The 18218-nt window shown below is 35.9% G+C and overlaps 1 protein-coding gene across 10 annotated transcripts in view; it reads right to left on the reverse strand.

Moving 5' to 3' along the window:
• Window positions 1–18218, reverse strand: part of CDKAL1 (CDK5 regulatory subunit associated protein 1 like 1) — a 611046-nt gene that overhangs the window by 246572 nt on the left and 346256 nt on the right. For all 10 annotated transcript variants that reach the window (XM_046640830.1, XM_046640826.1, XM_046640831.1 and 7 more), the window contains exon 10: window positions 9696–9862. In XM_046640830.1, coding sequence (XP_046496786.1) covers window positions 9696–9862 — 167 coding nt within the window. The remainder of the gene's footprint in view (window positions 1–9695; window positions 9863–18218) is intronic.

Consider the following 18218-nt stretch of genomic DNA (forward strand, 5'->3'; position numbering starts at 1 on the left):
ATATTCTCAGATTAAAAAAACTAAGAGAACGTGTTGCTAGCAGAGCTGTTAGAAATACTAAACAATGTCTTCCAGGTTGACGTGAAAAGATACTAGACAATAACTTCAATCCACATGAAGAAATAAACAACACCAGCAAAGGTAACTATAAATGACAGTACAAACGTGGTTTCTGTTTGTAACTCTTGTCTTTATCTTATCTAATTTAAAAGACAACTGCATAAAGCACTACAAATTATAAATGCTGATGGGTATACACTGTACAAAGATATAATTTGTATGACAAAAAACAGCATAAAGAAGGGGAGAGGGAATTGGGCTATACATAGGAGTAAAGTATTTGTATACTACTGTAAAGTTGGTATTAATCCAAACTCGATTGTTATAAATTAAGATATTACTTGTAATCCCTAAGGCAACCACTAAGAATATAACTAAAAATATACATATAATAAAAGAAACAACAAGGGAATTAAAACAGCACACTAGAGAATATCTGTTTACCACAAAAGAGGGCTGTGTGGGTTGAATTGTGTCTCACAAAACGATATATTGAAGGCCTAAGCCCTGGTACCTGCAAATATGATCTTAGTCGGAAACAGTCTTTACAGAGGTAACCGAGTTAAATGAGGTCATGGTGAATCAAGGTGAGCCCTGATCCACTGACTGGTGTCCTTGTATGAAGAGGAAATTTGGATGCAGAGACAGAGAGAGAGAGGAACACCAGGTGAAGACTGAAGCAGAGAGTGTGGTTATGCGTCTACCAGCCAAGCAATGCCAAGACTGCCAGTAACCACTAGAAGCTAGGAGAGAGGCCTGGAACAGACTATCCCTCAGAAAGGAACGAACCCTGCCAACACTTTGATTTTGGACCTTTGGCCTCCAAACCCGTGAGAGAATAAATTTCTGTTATTTTAAGCCACCTGACCTGTGGCACTTTGTTACAGCAACCTTAGGAAACTAACACAAAGGCAGGAATAGAGGAATAGAGGAACAAAAAATAACAAGGATCTGTTGAATGGGAAAAACGAAGGCTGAAAATACAGTAGCAAATTAATTGATTAATGTCTAAAATTTCAACTGATCAGAATGTAGGCTGATATTCCATTGACATTGCATAATAAAAGCTGATATAAAGCTTTCTTTTTATATACATTTTAACATGTGACTAGGAAGGTTACATCTTTAGAGACAGACTTAGCCACAATATTTTCTGTAATCAAACGTTCTTTTATATGAGGCAAACTTTCCAGTGCTTTTTAAAAACAGACAAAAATACATGGTATAAAAAAGAAAGAGAAGAGATTCCCCCCTAAACTAATGAACAATTGGAGAACTTTCAACATTAACCAATTTGATTCTCTCTGGCCCACGTGCAGCATCCTCTGATACTAAAAATGATCTATTACTCATAGACCATTCACTGCCATTATAATCTATTTGCTAGTTCTGCTAAAACACATGGAAATAAAAGGGTTTTTAATAATAATAAACCCTTACATTTCCAATTTTGGAAACAATCACTATTTACTGTCAAATGCCATTAAAGAATTTTGAACTTAAATTTTGAAAGCTTAACATTTTCATGTGGATTATTTTTGTGGTAGGTAAAGGAAGATGTGGGAAAAAGAACAGATGCATACTGTACCTAAAAACAAAAAGCAATTTAGTAGATTAGAAATGAATAGAAGCAAAATAAGGAAGTGCACTTTGCTTTCTGAAAAATACGCACAATGTCCCTCAACTATTCTATGAACCATTAACTTCGTTACTAACCTTTCTGTTCTACACCATGAATCACCTGAAAACTCCATTACCCACCTGATATAAAATATGAGGATTTCATTTTACTAAGTGCTGAATTAGCAAGTGCCTACGGCAGGCTTTCATAGGCTATCAGAGCAAAGAAATCGATACAGAAACGATCTTAGAACCAAAAGTATAAACGAAAGTACGCTGATTGCCTTATGTGTTAGCTGTTCTCCATGCTTATGAAGGAAAGTCAAAGGCAGCTTTTCTCAATGGTTTGAGCATAACTGACTTCCTAAATTAATGAGGAAGATAAAGCCCACAGATGGTGTATTGTGGAGTTTGAACTATACTAATTTTGACAGGTGACATGGAAGCCTTCTCAGCTACTCCTGTGAAATTAAGGATTCAGGGGAATGGCAATGTGAAATGCTTTTAAGATGCAAATTAAACTATATCCATATCTAATGCCCTCTTTTAAAAACTGAAATATATACTAGAATGCTAAAAGATAAAATAGGAATCTTTGTATGCCACAATTGAAATAGGTAAAGTTCCAGGCTGCTCAAGTATTCTAGAATTTTATATAAATATACTTTATATATACTTTTTTTTGTTAGAGGATATATATACACAGAGAGACACAGTTCCAGATATTTGGCTATGACATCAGCTTCTTTATAAAGCATTTGCTGAGGCCTTTTCACTCATCATCTTAACACACGTTTTATCCCTATGTTCTTTTCCTCCCAGGAAAATGATCATCTCTTTTGGGAATGAATATCCATATGCCACTGCATTTCAGGAGCAATATGCAATAAGTTAGGCCAATGACAAGAGAAAAAAATGATGAGATTAGTGGTTGAGAAGTTTGGATAGTTTTTACCACAAAGTGGACTACAGCATTTTATAGTAACCAAAAACGATTTGACCACTTATATTCCCCACACTGAGTCTAGACTCCCACGCACGCTATCCAGTAATTTAGAAACTGGAGAGCAGCAGTGAAGCCCACAGGGTAGGCCTCTGTATAAATTACTGATGGCAATATAAATAGAATTTTTAAAAAGGCATTTTCCATTGTGCTCCCCATGAAGACAGAGGTACTCAATATTTTCTACACGAGAAACATTCAACCACAAAATAGTTCATTTTTCCATGAAAACATACCTGGGATGATAAGCATAAAATAAAGTTCCTAATGAAACCATTTGAGCCAGTGGCTGTGAGGGCAGGAACAAAGAGTAATCTGTTCTGAGATCGAGTCTATTTATGAGTTCATTTCCTTTTTGGGTCCTAATGTAATCATGAGCCTTAATCATCCAGACTGAATATTACAAACTGAGGCTTAGTAGTAGGAAGCAATAAGCTATGTAAATTTTTCTGAGTGGGTGCTGAGTTCAAGAAAAGCTTAGGCTTCTTGGGCCTGGCTGGAGTCGGGAGCTAAAGCCTGGGCAAGGGAACAAGTGAGGATCACAGGAATGAATGGGCTGAGACAGAAGTATGGGCAGAGATGCAGGTGTTTTAGTAGAAGGGCCTGCCTGAAGCTTTGATGATACTCAGATCTAGATCCACTGGGGAAGCTGCAGAGTTGGAATGTGGGCTGGAGCCTGCAATCACGCTTATATGGAACAGTATTTCAATTTCCCTTTATATCAGAAGCGGGCAAGTCATTCGGCAAACACCATCTTCCCCTCTAGAGGGGCCGCTCCCAGCTCTCAGAATTAGGCTCCTGGTAAAGCCTGATAGACCTTTTATTATGGATATAAATCTTTTTATTATTTGATGAGGGTTTTCTCTCCCCAAATTTTCAGACAGGCACAAAACTTTGGTTGCCAGTTTCAGGAGTTTCACTGACTGCTTGAAATCTACTCATGAATGCCAGGTTAAGAATGAAGTAAAGTGCTGATGATCATAATTGGCAAGAAACTGGGTGGGAACAGTCAGATCAAACCACACAGTGACATGTCTGAAAAGCTATATGTGGATGATGGAAATAAAGGATTTCTCCTTTCCATTTTCTAGCTCAAAATAAATCATCTACCATGTCCTTCTATTCATCAAAAGGGGGGAAACTTTTGTATATAACAGCACAAAATTTATTTGCATATTTTTCTGTTTTTCTGGAAAGTATAAGCCCCAAGGATAAAAAAATTTTAAAGACCCCATGTGAACTGCTGAGTTCAGTTTGGAAATTTTGTATTCCTTTGACAAAACAAGCACAGCAGGTACTAAATTTGCTATTATTTTGAAACTATGAGGCATTTTTAAAAAGTCTGCCAAGCCAAGCATACTATTAATATTCATAAATTACCATGCAAAAGTCCTTTACAGATATCTACTGTCTTTTACCAGATAAATTAATTTTGTTAAATATACAATTAGGTTAGTATATAAGGTCATTTAACTAGAAGTAAACATACAAAAATCAAGGGTAGTGGGAAACTCATTTATTGTAGTGATCACAAGATTTCCCAACCAGAAACAGATAAAGCATTTAAAATATCACTATTTACAACTAACCATACATAATACAACATATATAATATATATAACATAAATACACTAAATGTAAATCTTGTTAAAAAGTATACATTTGAATTCAAGCTAAATAAAATATACTATAATATCAATGTGAATATTAGTGTCAATATTTTTCGGCAATATTTTACAGAATAATATAAATTTAAAAATAAATAATTTGCTTTATTCATAATTTAAAGGTAGGAAAATCCTTAATACTACGCATTTGCCCTCCAGTTCAATCAACTTGCCCTCCCTGGACCAGGCTGTAAGTAATACACTAAAATTCGGATACAATTTTAAGGCATACAGGACTCTTAAAGGGAGATAACAGCTATTTTAAATTATTCATAACACAGGGAGAGCCAGAATAGTTTAGATAAATAAAATCCACAGATACTTCCCATATCTCTTACTGGTCAATACCTTTAATATCTTTTCCCTACCAGCCAACCCATAAAACTAAAAACAAGACAAATTGCCTGATTTTAATTTCTCTTCCTTGACCATTCATTCACTGCTGACTTCTCTGATTGGGATTATAAAAAAGCTAAGCAGCAGGAAGAAGAAAGAAGTTAAGAGCCTAGACAATCTACAAATTCAGTAATCATACAATGAGCCCATTTGCTCTAGGCAGTCCTAAAGATACTACCTATCACGATGATATTTTAGCAGGGCAAATAAATAAAACACATCCTTTATATGGATTTTCCCCCATCATCCAGTGCATCTTCAAAGACGTGTGACTCATAAGAGAGAAAGACATATGACAACCATCCACAAACTCTTCTAAAACTAGATGCTCAGCACAGACATGAAGATATTGCAACATATATGAGACATGAAGTCAAGGAACAGCTAAACTTAGAGCTCTCACATCATTCTATACGCATTTATTAAGTGTGTGTTATCACAGGCACTGAACTGCAAAGATGAATAAGACAGCCTCTCCCTAAAGATAACAGTTTTGTTAGATTTACATGCAAATAAGTAATCATGGTGCACCATGAGTGTTGACAGAGATTGTGAACAGAGTCTGACAAAGCATGGAAGGAATCTACAAAGTATCTGGGAAGGCTTTGTGGAAGATGCGGTACAATAAAAAGCATATTAGAGTCAGACAAGATTAGAACCAGTTTAACGGCTAACTAGCTTTGTGATTTGGCCAATTATTTAACCCTTCTAAGACTTGGCTTCTCAATCAATAAAATGAGGATAATCACATCTATATAGCCTAGCTTGAGGTAAGAAGGAAAAGAGATAATGTGTATAAAGCAATCAGCATCGTTTCTTGAAAATAAGTGCCTGATAAATTCTACTGATATTATGATGATGATGATGATGATGACGATGACGATGCAATCTTCAAAAAAAGTTACCAGTGATTTCTGGCACCCGCTTAGCAGTAGCTCTTGTATCAGTGTCACTGGCCTCATTAAGCCTTGTTGGGTTCATGTGTATTATGTTCAGTCTGAATTAATACCTTAGCTGTAGGCTACCTACAATTAAGAAGGCAAAACTAAGCAATGTAAGTTTCACAGGTGATCAAATTCACAAGCTGCTCCACTTTCTGTAAGGTCAGAGTTCATCAAAAAGGAATATGTTAGGGTTATTACCTTAGCGAGATTAATAGGAAAGCAAAAACACAGGGAAAACATCTCTTACGTGTCTCTATGGGGGCAATATATTAGTGAACACATGAAGTAGCAGATATTAGTACATCTGATTACTCATTATGACCAACTGTCATCACATGGTAAGTATCGAATAGGAAAAAATTAAAGTAAAAATTTCAGGAGTATGAAATGATAAAAAAAGATACAGGCTATATAGAAGGCAACCTAAGGGTACCAAAGGAACCAGAGAATGGGGATATAATGGAAGAAGCATCTTAAGAACCTGTATGTCATGCTAAAGAGCTTACCGTTATCCTATGGGTAATGGAGAGGCATTGCAGACTTTAAGATGAGGTAAAATGTTTTTTAATCTATTGTTTTTATCTCATATCCAAATTTAGTAAGTATTGCATGAGCTCATAATTATGTTTCTTCAATGTCAGGATGTTTTTCATATATATATTTGAAATATCCCTTTGTCAGCTATATCAACATTTAAAATGAATCACATACTGTTTTTCTAAGGCAGGTGATAAAAAGAGGGTTTGTAGATATTCCAAACAGACACTGGACTAATTGCCTGCCTGTTAGGGATTAAGAATCCTTCCTCCCCTCCTTCTAGTCACCACACACTTATTTAATATCTACTGCATAAAGTGCCACACATAACACCAGATTCTTGATAAAACCTGAAAAGTGCAGCCTATGTTAAGTATAATATGCATTTTCTATTCCTGTAGGGATCTAATAAAATGTATTATCAGGAGATCTATTTTTCCACACCATACTTTTAAGTAATGATAGAAACTTTGGTATTTTCCTTTAAATGATTTCCCCTTTAAACTGTTCAGTTAAAAAAAATACAGCTGGTAAGATGGTTTTTAAAAAAAATCTCAAGAGTCAGGTGAATGTGAAGTGGACAGAAGAAGAGGAAGGAAAACAGCCCAGGGAACTGCTCTATAATTAAAGTCTGTAGTGTGAAGCATCTTCCAGAGACACAAGAAGGCTGGATCCTATTGCACAGTTCTTAAGGGATCCTCACCGTGAGGGTATTAAAGCATCAGAGTAGTTATGTGAAGAGTGGGTTCTTTCTATCCCTATACGTTAAAAAATCACCACCTGTCATTCACTGGTGTTATTTTTTTTCTGTTTTCATCTTTTCTCCCGCTTTTATTTTCCTCTTCTTGGTGAACTCTCTTAAGCACTCTTTTAGATAAGTCAAGTAATTTCTGTGGAGTGGTTTCAGTGGAGTGAGAGGAAAATGGGGAAATACAGTGTGTCAGTGAGCAGCGGCTGAGGCTCATCAGGTTTCGGCTCCCTTCCCTAATGTCCTTTTTTTCACCCTGGGAAGCCAGTGAAGCCTCTGCAGCTTGGTTACTTTTCCTGTTACAGAAGGATATGTTTGTGAAACACTGCAAGCTCTGGGCTCCCCCACCCAGAGGAGGCTAAGAAGACCCACCAAGGTGTGAAGGTCTTGTCAAAGGAACAAAGAAAGAATCTAAAAGCTCTTACTTCCAGATACTGTGAGTCTTTTATTGCTGCACACCTTCGCCTGTTTGTTTCATTTTGTTCTGTTTCCTTTGGATTGCTTTCTCCTTTGCTGTGGCACAACAGGACTAGATTACTCCCTGCTTAGGAGGTGCACAGGAATGGGTGGCTTTCTGTGGGACAAACTCTCACTCTTGAAGTTCATTTACTTGGGCATCTTCTGTTGCCTCTTATGGTGAGAATGTTAAGACTTCAAAGTTCAAGACTACAGAGTGAGCTCTACAATTTACTTTACAAAGAAGGCTCTTCCTTTGTTCACCCTTTTATTCACTCACTTATTAAGTCACTACTGGGCGGAGTAGATCCAGAGGTAGATACGACAAAGTCCTTGCCTCATGAAGATGACAATGTAGAGGGAAGGCCAACGTTATAGATATCTTACAGCAAGAATTTAAAAAAAGGTGATGTCATGACAATCAGAACTTAACACTCTAACCGCAGTCTATGAATTAAACATCTGGGGTTTTTCCAGGTAAAGTGTAAAGCTATATTTAGCATATTCTGCTCATTTTTACAAGCTTTCCTGGAGTATCTATGCGGAGGTTAACAACTCTAGCTCTACTTTAGGTGCTGAACATTAGGATTTTCTATAAATGTGGCATTAATTTATGCAATCTTGCAGTTAATTCAAGTGCTGAATTTATTCCAAGAGATATTTAGCTAGTCATTTCAGAGCCAATATATGATTTTTTTCCCCCTTGGGTTTACTCCAGGTCTGAACTTCTCTGACTTTAGCTACTACGGTTCCCTTGATCCTTGATGAGATTTTTGTTTTTTCAATCCAAAGAAACTGGCATGTTATCTACTATATATTGGTAAGGCTGATTTCCCTTCCTACCCACCACGCATCTAGTGTATCTCTGGTCTTCATGATGTATGCCTCACATTTACTGCAAATATAGCAAGATGGCTACAGCTCTTAGCACATTGAGTTTTACACAGAATCACTTGCTTTTTCAAGTGTTGAGTCAAAAAGCTAAGCAGAAATTGACATGCCTGTGACTTATTTTTACATAGCAAATCATAATTGTCGCACACTGTCTAAAGTACCAAAGTTAACATATAAATCATAAACCTTTACTAAAAAGATCTGGTTAGGAAAATGTGAATAACAAAATTGAAATTGCTAAATTTCTTCATCACATATTTATAATTAACGATCAGATTGCTATCAGCTCTGTGTTCAGAATTTCTAAAATATATTGTTGATATTTGGGAGGCTTTTCAGCAACAACCTCTACAAGTATAGGCCTCAAATCAAATCAACAGAAACAATCTTTTAAATTTTTGAATATTAATTTGTATACGCATTAAATTTCAGCAACTATACTTGTTTTCAGGTTTTTGGGATGTTATTTTTCTGGACAAACTAACTGCAAAGAACAAACGATTAAAAATGTAAGTGACATGCTTCTATTCTTTGCACATGATGTTCCAACAGCACTTATTAGATTTCCTGTCCATAACTACGGGCCTATTATAATTATTTTATTTCTCAAATAAGAGTCATGGATCCTAGTATGTGCTTTTTCATTTAACTGGTTGCTCCCGTATCCCTATTCCTTGCTCATATTTATTGTGGCATTTGTTATCAGGTGCCACAGTTACTTGTACACAGCTATTTTTCTAGTTTAATAATAAGCTACTTGAGGGTAAGCATCCTGGTCCATGGAAGGTATAAAAATGAAACCAGGGATCTCACATTACCACACCTCCTTCTTTTTCCACAGTGATCACAAAAGAACCAAGTGGAAGAATACCAAGCTGTGTGTCTTTTTGATTCTACTTCACCTCTAACTATCCCCAAAGGGATGAAATTTAAATTCATCCTCAAACTTAACAGCACAGTACCCTTACCGATAGGGCTAAGAGTAGGTCAGATAATGTGATGTTCACTATTGGTTACAAAATTAATGCAACGTATTAGCAGTCCTGAATGGGACAAGGGTTCAAATGGAGGAAGTGAGGCAAATTTATGCAATGGAAAATTGAAGGGCTGAAAGAAGAAACAAAGAACTGTGACAGGATGCCAAGTACTGAAAAATCTAGGCAACAGTAATTAACGGTGGGGAAGCGAAAACAACATGCAGAGTGACAAAGGAGGGGATGCGAAATTCTTGATTCATTCGTGGTAAGATGGGGCCACAAAAAAACCATGAAAGTAGATTTAAATGAAGCTCATGTGATGATGCTGCGGCTGCCACATTGTCTGGATTGGTTCATGTCTGTGTCAGCATGGAAATGTGGTGCTTTCCTTACCTCCAGATGCTCTAAAATATAAGGCGGATTTGTCATGCCAAGCCTCAGCATTGCTCCCTCAGGAATCACTTCAACCAGTTTCCACAGCAGTGCAGGGAGACTGGTGCCAATATCTCTGCCATAAGCCCCTGTGTCTTCACTGGTCAACCATATCTCACAAACACCCTCTGTGAATCAAAGGAGATAATTAACAAATCTATTGCAGAGCTGTTTCCCTCATCATACAGCTGCTCACTCTTTTTAATGCTGTATTTCTCAACACTATTATGCAGGCGGTCTGGGTATTCAATTGCAGAGAAAAAGCAGCTTATCCCATGGCACTGGGTTATTAAGTTCATTTTATGAACACCAGAGAGTTGCAACAATGCTGTAAATTATCAGTGCGTCCTATGGAGTGATTAACATTCACAGCCAATCAGTTCAACTGTGCTTCCTCCAAAACACTTTGATCAAGACTAAAGCTTCAGCTCATCACAGAGAATACCGATTTTATTGAACACCATAAGCCCTGGAACTGAAACAGTCACTCTATGGAATAGGTACTATGAGCGGTTAACTCACTAACCAGTCTGTCACCAACCCAAGGAAAAATGTCAAATGTAGTTAAGGTTTAACTTACAAATTATTAATTATAAGGTACCCATTTCTCCCCTAGTAACTATTCTATTTTTTGTCTTCTTTATTCACTTAAGAATACAGTATATTGTATTGCTGCATTCAAAGAAACTGGTTGCTGTATAAACTAAGTATTTGTGTTAGAAAACCTGTTTACTGAGCTTTTATCCTATTTTCCATCAATCAGACTTTCAGAAAATGTATGTATGTCTTGCTGTTGTTGTGTTATAAAGAATCATGATTTCAAATATTACAGCCTATAGCCACATCTTTCCAAAAATCGAAAGGAAATGCTTCTGGATAACATAGTACTATTTAAAATGAATAAAGTAGAGTTAGCAAGAGCCACCCAGGTTTTCATGGCACAAAGAACCTTTCTGAACACCTATTCAACTAAAGGATTAGCCTATTTTAAAAAGCCAAATGATTCACAAGGCTATAACAAACAGTGAAATGGGCCTGTGAAATTTGTTCATGCTAAAGTGATTTGTTGCTTCTGAAGAACCTCGACACACACACAAGGCACATAAACAAAGACTACAGCCTAAACCAAGAGTAGAAGTTTCTAGAAAGAGTCTTAGAATTATAATTTTAAATTGTCTTTAGTTTACATAACAGAAGAATTTCAAAAATACATTTAAATACTCCTAGCCAAGAGAGACAACAAATGAAACACATGGGTTTTATGTGAACATTAACTTAAAACTTATAAAGAAGAAAAAAGTAAAGATCTACGCTCTAACATGTTCTACAGACGTGGAAAAATGTACATGAAGTTCAGATCTCTAATCACTATTCTTTCCTTTAGAATAGAGATATATTTACTTTATCAGAAAACTATCCAATCCACATAAAAATATGTTCACTTTCCCCCACTTGTCTATCTTTCTGAGACATGCACATCCTCGCCCACACCCATACAACATGGAAAATACAAGGATAGAAATAAAATTTTAGTTTCCCCAAATTAAAGGATCAATGACTTAGCATAGAGAACCGGAGATATCAAAAAATAGCTCCCATTTAAAAAGTTGGAGTTGTTTTTAGTATTTGAAAATCAGTAGTATTATGAATATATAGGTTTTTTAATTTAAATTAAATATGTAGTTCAGAAATTAATAAACCCTTGCTTAGTTTTAATCATTTAATAAAAAGTTTTATCATTAAAAGAAATAGTCTGGCACATTCATAGACTACCTTTGTAGTCTTATAATTTTATAAATATTCTCTGTACATGGAGTAAATATTTTCCTATTTAAAAAATGGGTTGCAATTAGTGTTATCATCTTAACTTTAGTATTACACATGCATCAGACACTGGACTCATACAAGATTTTTTAAAAAAATCTTATCACAGAATCCAGTCCAGGAAAAGAGATGGCTAAGTAACAACATAAAGGGATTTTAAAACACTCTGAAAGAGGTTATAAAAACAGGACGTTATCCATGATTTTCCAGTTACTGGCATTTGAGCAACACAATATGAATATTTTAAAATGAACAGAATAATTTTAATTTATAATGTTTCCATCCAAATGGTTCCATGTTACACCTTATGTAGAGAGAGCGAGTTCCTGGAACAGTGCCTTGCTGTTGCTACATGAAAATAGAAGGGGAAAAATCACTATGAATAGGAATGGAAATAACATCCATGGCAGAAAACAGCAGCCAGCTCTTAAAGCTGCATAGGTGGGGACTAATAGCCCCCTGGTGGGCTGAAACTTCAAATTAGATCACATAAAGAGGAAGCAGCTGTAACACTAAATCAGCAACAACAGGAATAATGGTCTTGATGTCTCCAAGATCAAGGTTGCTAAAATGCTCTATATAATAGCAACCTGGTTTAAAACACAATGAAATGAGAGAACACGTGCAAAATGAGAAACCCCTAGACTTGAGGAGAATTGTGCCTTGCTAATTCAATCCAAAAAATCTGTCAAAGGTGACTTCTTCTTAATCACTGTGGAAAAGTTCAGATCTTGTAAGGTTATATTTCACATATTAATTGTAATGAGAGCTGATCCCTCAAATAATTAGGATATTGAAAGTCATTCCATACTAAAGGTGAAGCTAAATGTGGAATCCCCATACCTGACATTCTTTCTCTGGGAAGTCTTGTGATTACTCATAGCACAAGAAGTGCCTGCCAGGTCAGCTTGCATATGAATTCACCAAGGAAACTGAAGGCTACAGACCACAATCACTAACGGATATTGGGACACATGCATGCTTCTATCCGCACACTTAATTGGTTATACTTATGGGCAGAAGTGCTTGCCTAGACAGCTTCAGTCCTTAAGGACTTCAGTTATGAGCTATATTCCTTTGCACATTCATTTCTTAATTCATTCATCAAACATTTATTAGACCCCTACCTACTATGTGCCCTGCAGCTCTTCCAGCTCATGACATATATGGATTCATCACTAAACTTCTTTGATCTAAGATTGGTTACTACCAGGAGCTGGCAAGGGGACAAGGATAAATATCCTGGGAACTTCGGTACATCCCTATCGATATCGGGTGGTGGGAGATGGGGGTGGGTATTGGAGAACACAGCCTTAGAAACCAAAATGAAGGGTGAACTGGGCTGGCTTGAAGTGGATATAATGTCAGCCCCAATGAGACAGGCCCAGTCTGCACTATAATGTGGACTTTGAATAATACATGTCAGAAAAACAAACACATGAAATGAAAAAGAGAAGCAAGCAGGAAGAACTGAGATAAGAGAAGTGAATGTCCAGTAAAAACTCTCATGGCTGTAAAAATAAATACATACAAAAAAAGAAAATGGTGGGTAGAAAAGTGAGAGACAGAAATTAACATTTTTTATGCATCCAAGGAGAAATTTTACTTTTTCCTAAAATTGTGCATCTGCCTGACTTTTGTTCATTTTCCTTAAATTGTTCAGTCTATCTGATTTTTCTAACCAATATTAGGTTTATCGGATCATCTATCATCCTTGTGTAGTGTTAATTTAGTAAAAAGAAAATACTAGGAAGAAATGAAATGGATCTTACAAGGGAAAACCCTATAAAAAGTTTAGTTATTAGAATTCATTATCATTTTACCCAAGTAATTACAGATCAGCTTATAGTTGAAACACATAGCTATTTGCCTCTTATTAGAGAGCAACCTCAACAGCTGGATTCTGATCTCTGATTCACAGTAGTTTGACTTGACAGAGGATGGAAAAAGCAGAAGACATAAAAGGTTAACAATAAAAGAAAGATAATATCCTCAATAAAATAGTTTCACAACAAAGAAAATCCTTTCCGAAAAATCAAACTTTGCCAAAACTCAATTTCAAAAGACTATGACTCACTATGACTTTTCCTGTGTATGAGCTTCACTGTAATAAACTAAAATATGAGTGAAGATTGATTTCATCTGGTCAGAGAAGTGAAATTTCGCTAGCAGTTCTTGCTTTATCATTGGGGAAAATTTCCACCATAATAAGTTGTTTCATTTATTCCATTATGAGTAGAGTCTCTAAAAATAGGGATTGCAAAAATACAAAGACTGTAAACTGATTAACGGGATCAACAGTTAAAGGAATTACATGGCAAGAAGATCTACATCAACTTAAACACACAAAAAAAATCACCTCGAAATCTGCTAAATCGCTCTTCCTCAGAAGACGTGTTCCCTCCCCTTCTCCTCCTGGCTTGTGCTCTCCATTACTATCATTGGCCCTTCCTCTCCTCCTCTCAAGTCCATTTCCTACTCTTTCTTCTTTCTTCACCATTGAAGCCTTCATTCGCCATTTTCTTCAACGGCCAAGAGGAAATGTGAATTAAAAACAATTTGTTATATTTACTTAATATGCATTAAATTCTCTGCTCTTAATTCCTGCTTCTCTATTTTAAGAGTCACAGTGCATATTAATTAGATTTTTATGGACTCTTTCTTCTTAAAAAAAAAAATCTTGGAAAATTCAGAAATAAATATGGCCCTCCGTATAAGCATTTGAAAGGTCATGGAAATTTCTCCAGTGGCAATGTTTCTAAGTAACAATATACATAGGCAGCCATCCATCTATTTAGCCTATTCATTTAATAGCGAATTAGACAATATAACTCCCTGGGTCCCTTCTAATCTTATTATTGGACACAAAGGTTTTGTGTTTTCCTTTTACATAAAAAAAAGACTTAAATGACAATTTTATTAAAGATAACATCATAACAGGACCAACAAAGGCTATCTTTTATATATCAATGATAAAAACCCAAATAATAGGCCACCATAGAAGACAACTATTAATTAGCTAATTCTTCAATTACATCATGTTTATACATCTTTTGCAAACTTTAAAGTTTATTAATGACTTGAAGGTTTTGTCCTCTAACTTTTTATTTTGAATAATGTTAAATTTACAGAAAAGCTTCAAGAGTAATACAAAGAGTATCTGTACCTCCTTCACTTAGACTCACGAATGTTTTGCCACCCCTGTAAGCACTCTCTCTCCACACCCACAAACACACATATATTTTTTCTGAACCATTTGAGAATTAATTGCAGATCTTATGACACTTTAAATCTAAATATGTCAGCAAATATCTCCTAAGATCAAGAACATTCTCCCTCATAATCACAATACAATTACTGCTCTTGGCAAATCTAACATTGGACAACAATTTCAGCTCAGCTAGACTGAATTTCTTGTAATTTCTTGAGCAAGTCACTGTAGCTGAGGCCTCTGTGCTTTAGCATACGCTTTTCCCTCTGTCTAAAATGCCTTCCACTCTTCTTTACATAATCAATAACTCCTCCAGGAAACTTTTTGATCACCCAGACTAATTTAGATGCTCCTTCCCTGTGTCCCCAAGCATCTTGTGCAAAATTCTGTATCACAATGCCTTATAATTATTGGTTTAACTGTTTGTTTCCCCTGATAGAATGCAAGCACCTCCAAGGCAGACGTGCAAAAATCTTACTGATATACATATGCCTAAGACCTATTATGTTGTGTAGCACATAGCACTCAAAAGATTTTGGTTCTATATACATACATAAACATATATATACATGTACATACATACACACACATAGAGAGTGTGCACAGGAGGGCCCTAGGTTCCTTATTAGGCAATAAGGAAATATCAAAATGAATTTTCTTTGGAAAATATGGAAATGCAGCTTGAATGTTGCAAAGTGCGTTGCATAGTCTCTTAACTTCTATACAAGATTAGCAATCTTGCTTCAAGTCCCTTATCCTATGGTGATAGCTGGATAGCACAGCAAGTGAAGACAAACCATCTTTTTACTTAGAAGTAAGATTTTCCACTCACAGGTAAGTTCAGATATATTGATTACCCATAAAACAATTAAACTTTAAAATTATCTTTTTTTATTGCTTTAATAACAAAAGTTTACAAAGAGATAATATTTCCAGAGCAACCTGACATCTTGTGATTATAGTGATACACAGAAAAAAGTTGTTGGCATAAACTGATATTGTTGCTAAAAAAAAACCTGTTTATTTCTTTTGAAAGGTCATAATCGGAGAGAATATTGTTTATTTCCATACTTCTACAAGAATCTGGAAATAACAGAAAGCTAAAAACAAACTAAACACCACAAAAGGATGACACATTTTCTGAAAACCAGGCATCTGATTCCCCAGTCTCCAAAATCTGCAATAAGCCTCAATGAGGCAGATTAAGTTTATCCTCTTAATACGACAATGTATTTTGTTCCATATATGGTCTTTTTTTTAATATCCCTAGAGAGAACACAGCAGTGTCTATGAATGAGCCCTCTGGTGTTTCAGCAGGATGTGGGGAGAGATGTTAATTTGTATTTAAAAAATCACAACAGGCTCAACTCCTAACAGTCCAAACATTACAGATACAAAAGGAAGTAGGAAGAGGAAAGGAGAAAATAGCTAGATGCCTGCAACATAGTACCATGCTCTCAGAAAAGATTAACATCAGTTGATCATGGTGATGGATAGACACCTATCTAGATTCCAAGACTAACTCAGAAAGCTATAGAATAGTTTAGAGGGTAAAGAAAACTAAAATGGCAAAAGATTTTGCATTATTTGGGCCACTGAACTCAACCACAGAATGAAGAACAAATAGAACTTACATTTTAAAAGGACAGAACATTTTTATGACTAGCATTTTTCTGGTCATAAAAGTCTTTCTCAGAAGTGAACTCCACCAGGTCTACAATCAAGTAGGACCTGAAATCCTATAGTTGTAATTAGGGAAGTCAGACTCTGAATATAAAACATAAATTATTATTTCAAGTATTTAAACAGCAAACATACTTTTCTACTCTCTATTATATTCTTATGTTTAGTTTGAAGTTGCATCAGGTATATAGTTTAGGTGTCCTACTACAAATAAAACATCACCCATTCATTCACTCCTTCTAGCAAGTATTTGTAGAGTAGTAGTATGTGACAGACTCTGTTATAGATCTTAGAGACAAGGTCTCTGCCTCATGAAATTTATTCAAGTAAGAGAGACAATAAACTAAGAGATAAATAATATATTGCCAAGTAGAAGTAAGTGCTAATAATTTTGAAAGTAGGCTAAAAGGAATTAGTGATAAACTGGTTGGGAAGAGACATTGCTTTTTTGACAGGGAATAGCTTAAGACTCACAGTGACCCAAAACCTGAGTGAACCAAGGTAGTAAGCCACACAGATTAGCTGTCAGAAGGAAGAGCAGTTGAAGTAGAGGGAACGCAAGTGCAAAGACCCAGCACGAGCATGTTTATAGTTCCCAAAGAAGTGCAAAGAGGTCCACGTGGTTGGGGTGAAGTGAGTGAGGGGTTTGTGGTGAAGAAGAATGGTAAAATGGAAGCCAGTGATGACAGAAGTTGCTGCAAGAGACTCAAGCTCACAAGGCAGAGATAAGGGAGCAAAAATTACATGCTGATAACCTACTCCCTGTCATATGCAATGAATATGAATATGTATATTATACGTGCTAGTGAAAGCTCTCAATAACTCTGGTTTTAAGATACTCATGCTCATGAATATTCAAAGCAGTTTCAGAACTCTCAAATCACTAGATTTGGTGTATCAAGGGGCAGGAAAAGGAAAAACAATTACAGATAATGTCACTGTCCAGTTTTTCTAAAAGAAATTAGCTTCTTTCACTCTTTTTTTGGAGGGGGAATTTGTTGTAATTGACCAAAATGTGTGAAACAAGACTCATGACTAAGTATAAACAAATAAAAGGAACTCAAGACCAGTAATACATTTATGCTCTTTAGTTGGTAGCACCTAGAGGGAGAGGAAGTGGTGTCAATCTTTTCTCTCTTCTTTTTCTTCTTCCTTTTCTCCATCGAACAGAGCCTAAGTACCAGTATTGGGCCCCAGCTTCTTACGTAGCACCATTTAAGTTGACATCCAACAAACCAAGATTTGCCACAAACTCAGAGTCTTAAAAGAGGCTGAACCACTGCTATAACTTCAGAAGGAAGGACAAAACAAATAAGAATAAGTAAAATAGAATTATCTCTTCTGAGGCAAGAAAAGGAAAGGAAAAATTCATTTTTCCTTCACTAAAGGAAAAATAGGCTCACTCTCAAGAATCTACTGGCTACACACCAAGTAACTACAATGACAAGTAGAATAATTCGGATAAGTTTTACTCTTTTTAACTAAGATAACTGGCAACTGACCAAAAAGTGGGTTAGTTAAAATAGTCTTGTTAGTATAATTGTGCCCTTTCCAGCTCTGATGTCACAGAGATATGAAGATAATTATGTTTACTGGTAAATAAAAAGCAAAAAAGGGGAAAGGGATGAGCACTGTTCCTACATAATGAAAAGGTAAGGTGCAACTCTAGGACAAAAAAATACTTAAAAGTTTAGAAGTTTTATAGAGAAGCTGGTAGTTGTGCCTTGAGGAAAGGAAGAATAATCTGAATAGGAGGTCTGATACAT

The sequence above is a fragment of the Equus quagga genome, chromosome 15 (assembly GCF_021613505.1).
Source record: "Equus quagga isolate Etosha38 chromosome 15, UCLA_HA_Equagga_1.0, whole genome shotgun sequence".
Lineage (NCBI taxonomy): Eukaryota > Metazoa > Chordata > Mammalia > Perissodactyla > Equidae > Equus > Equus quagga.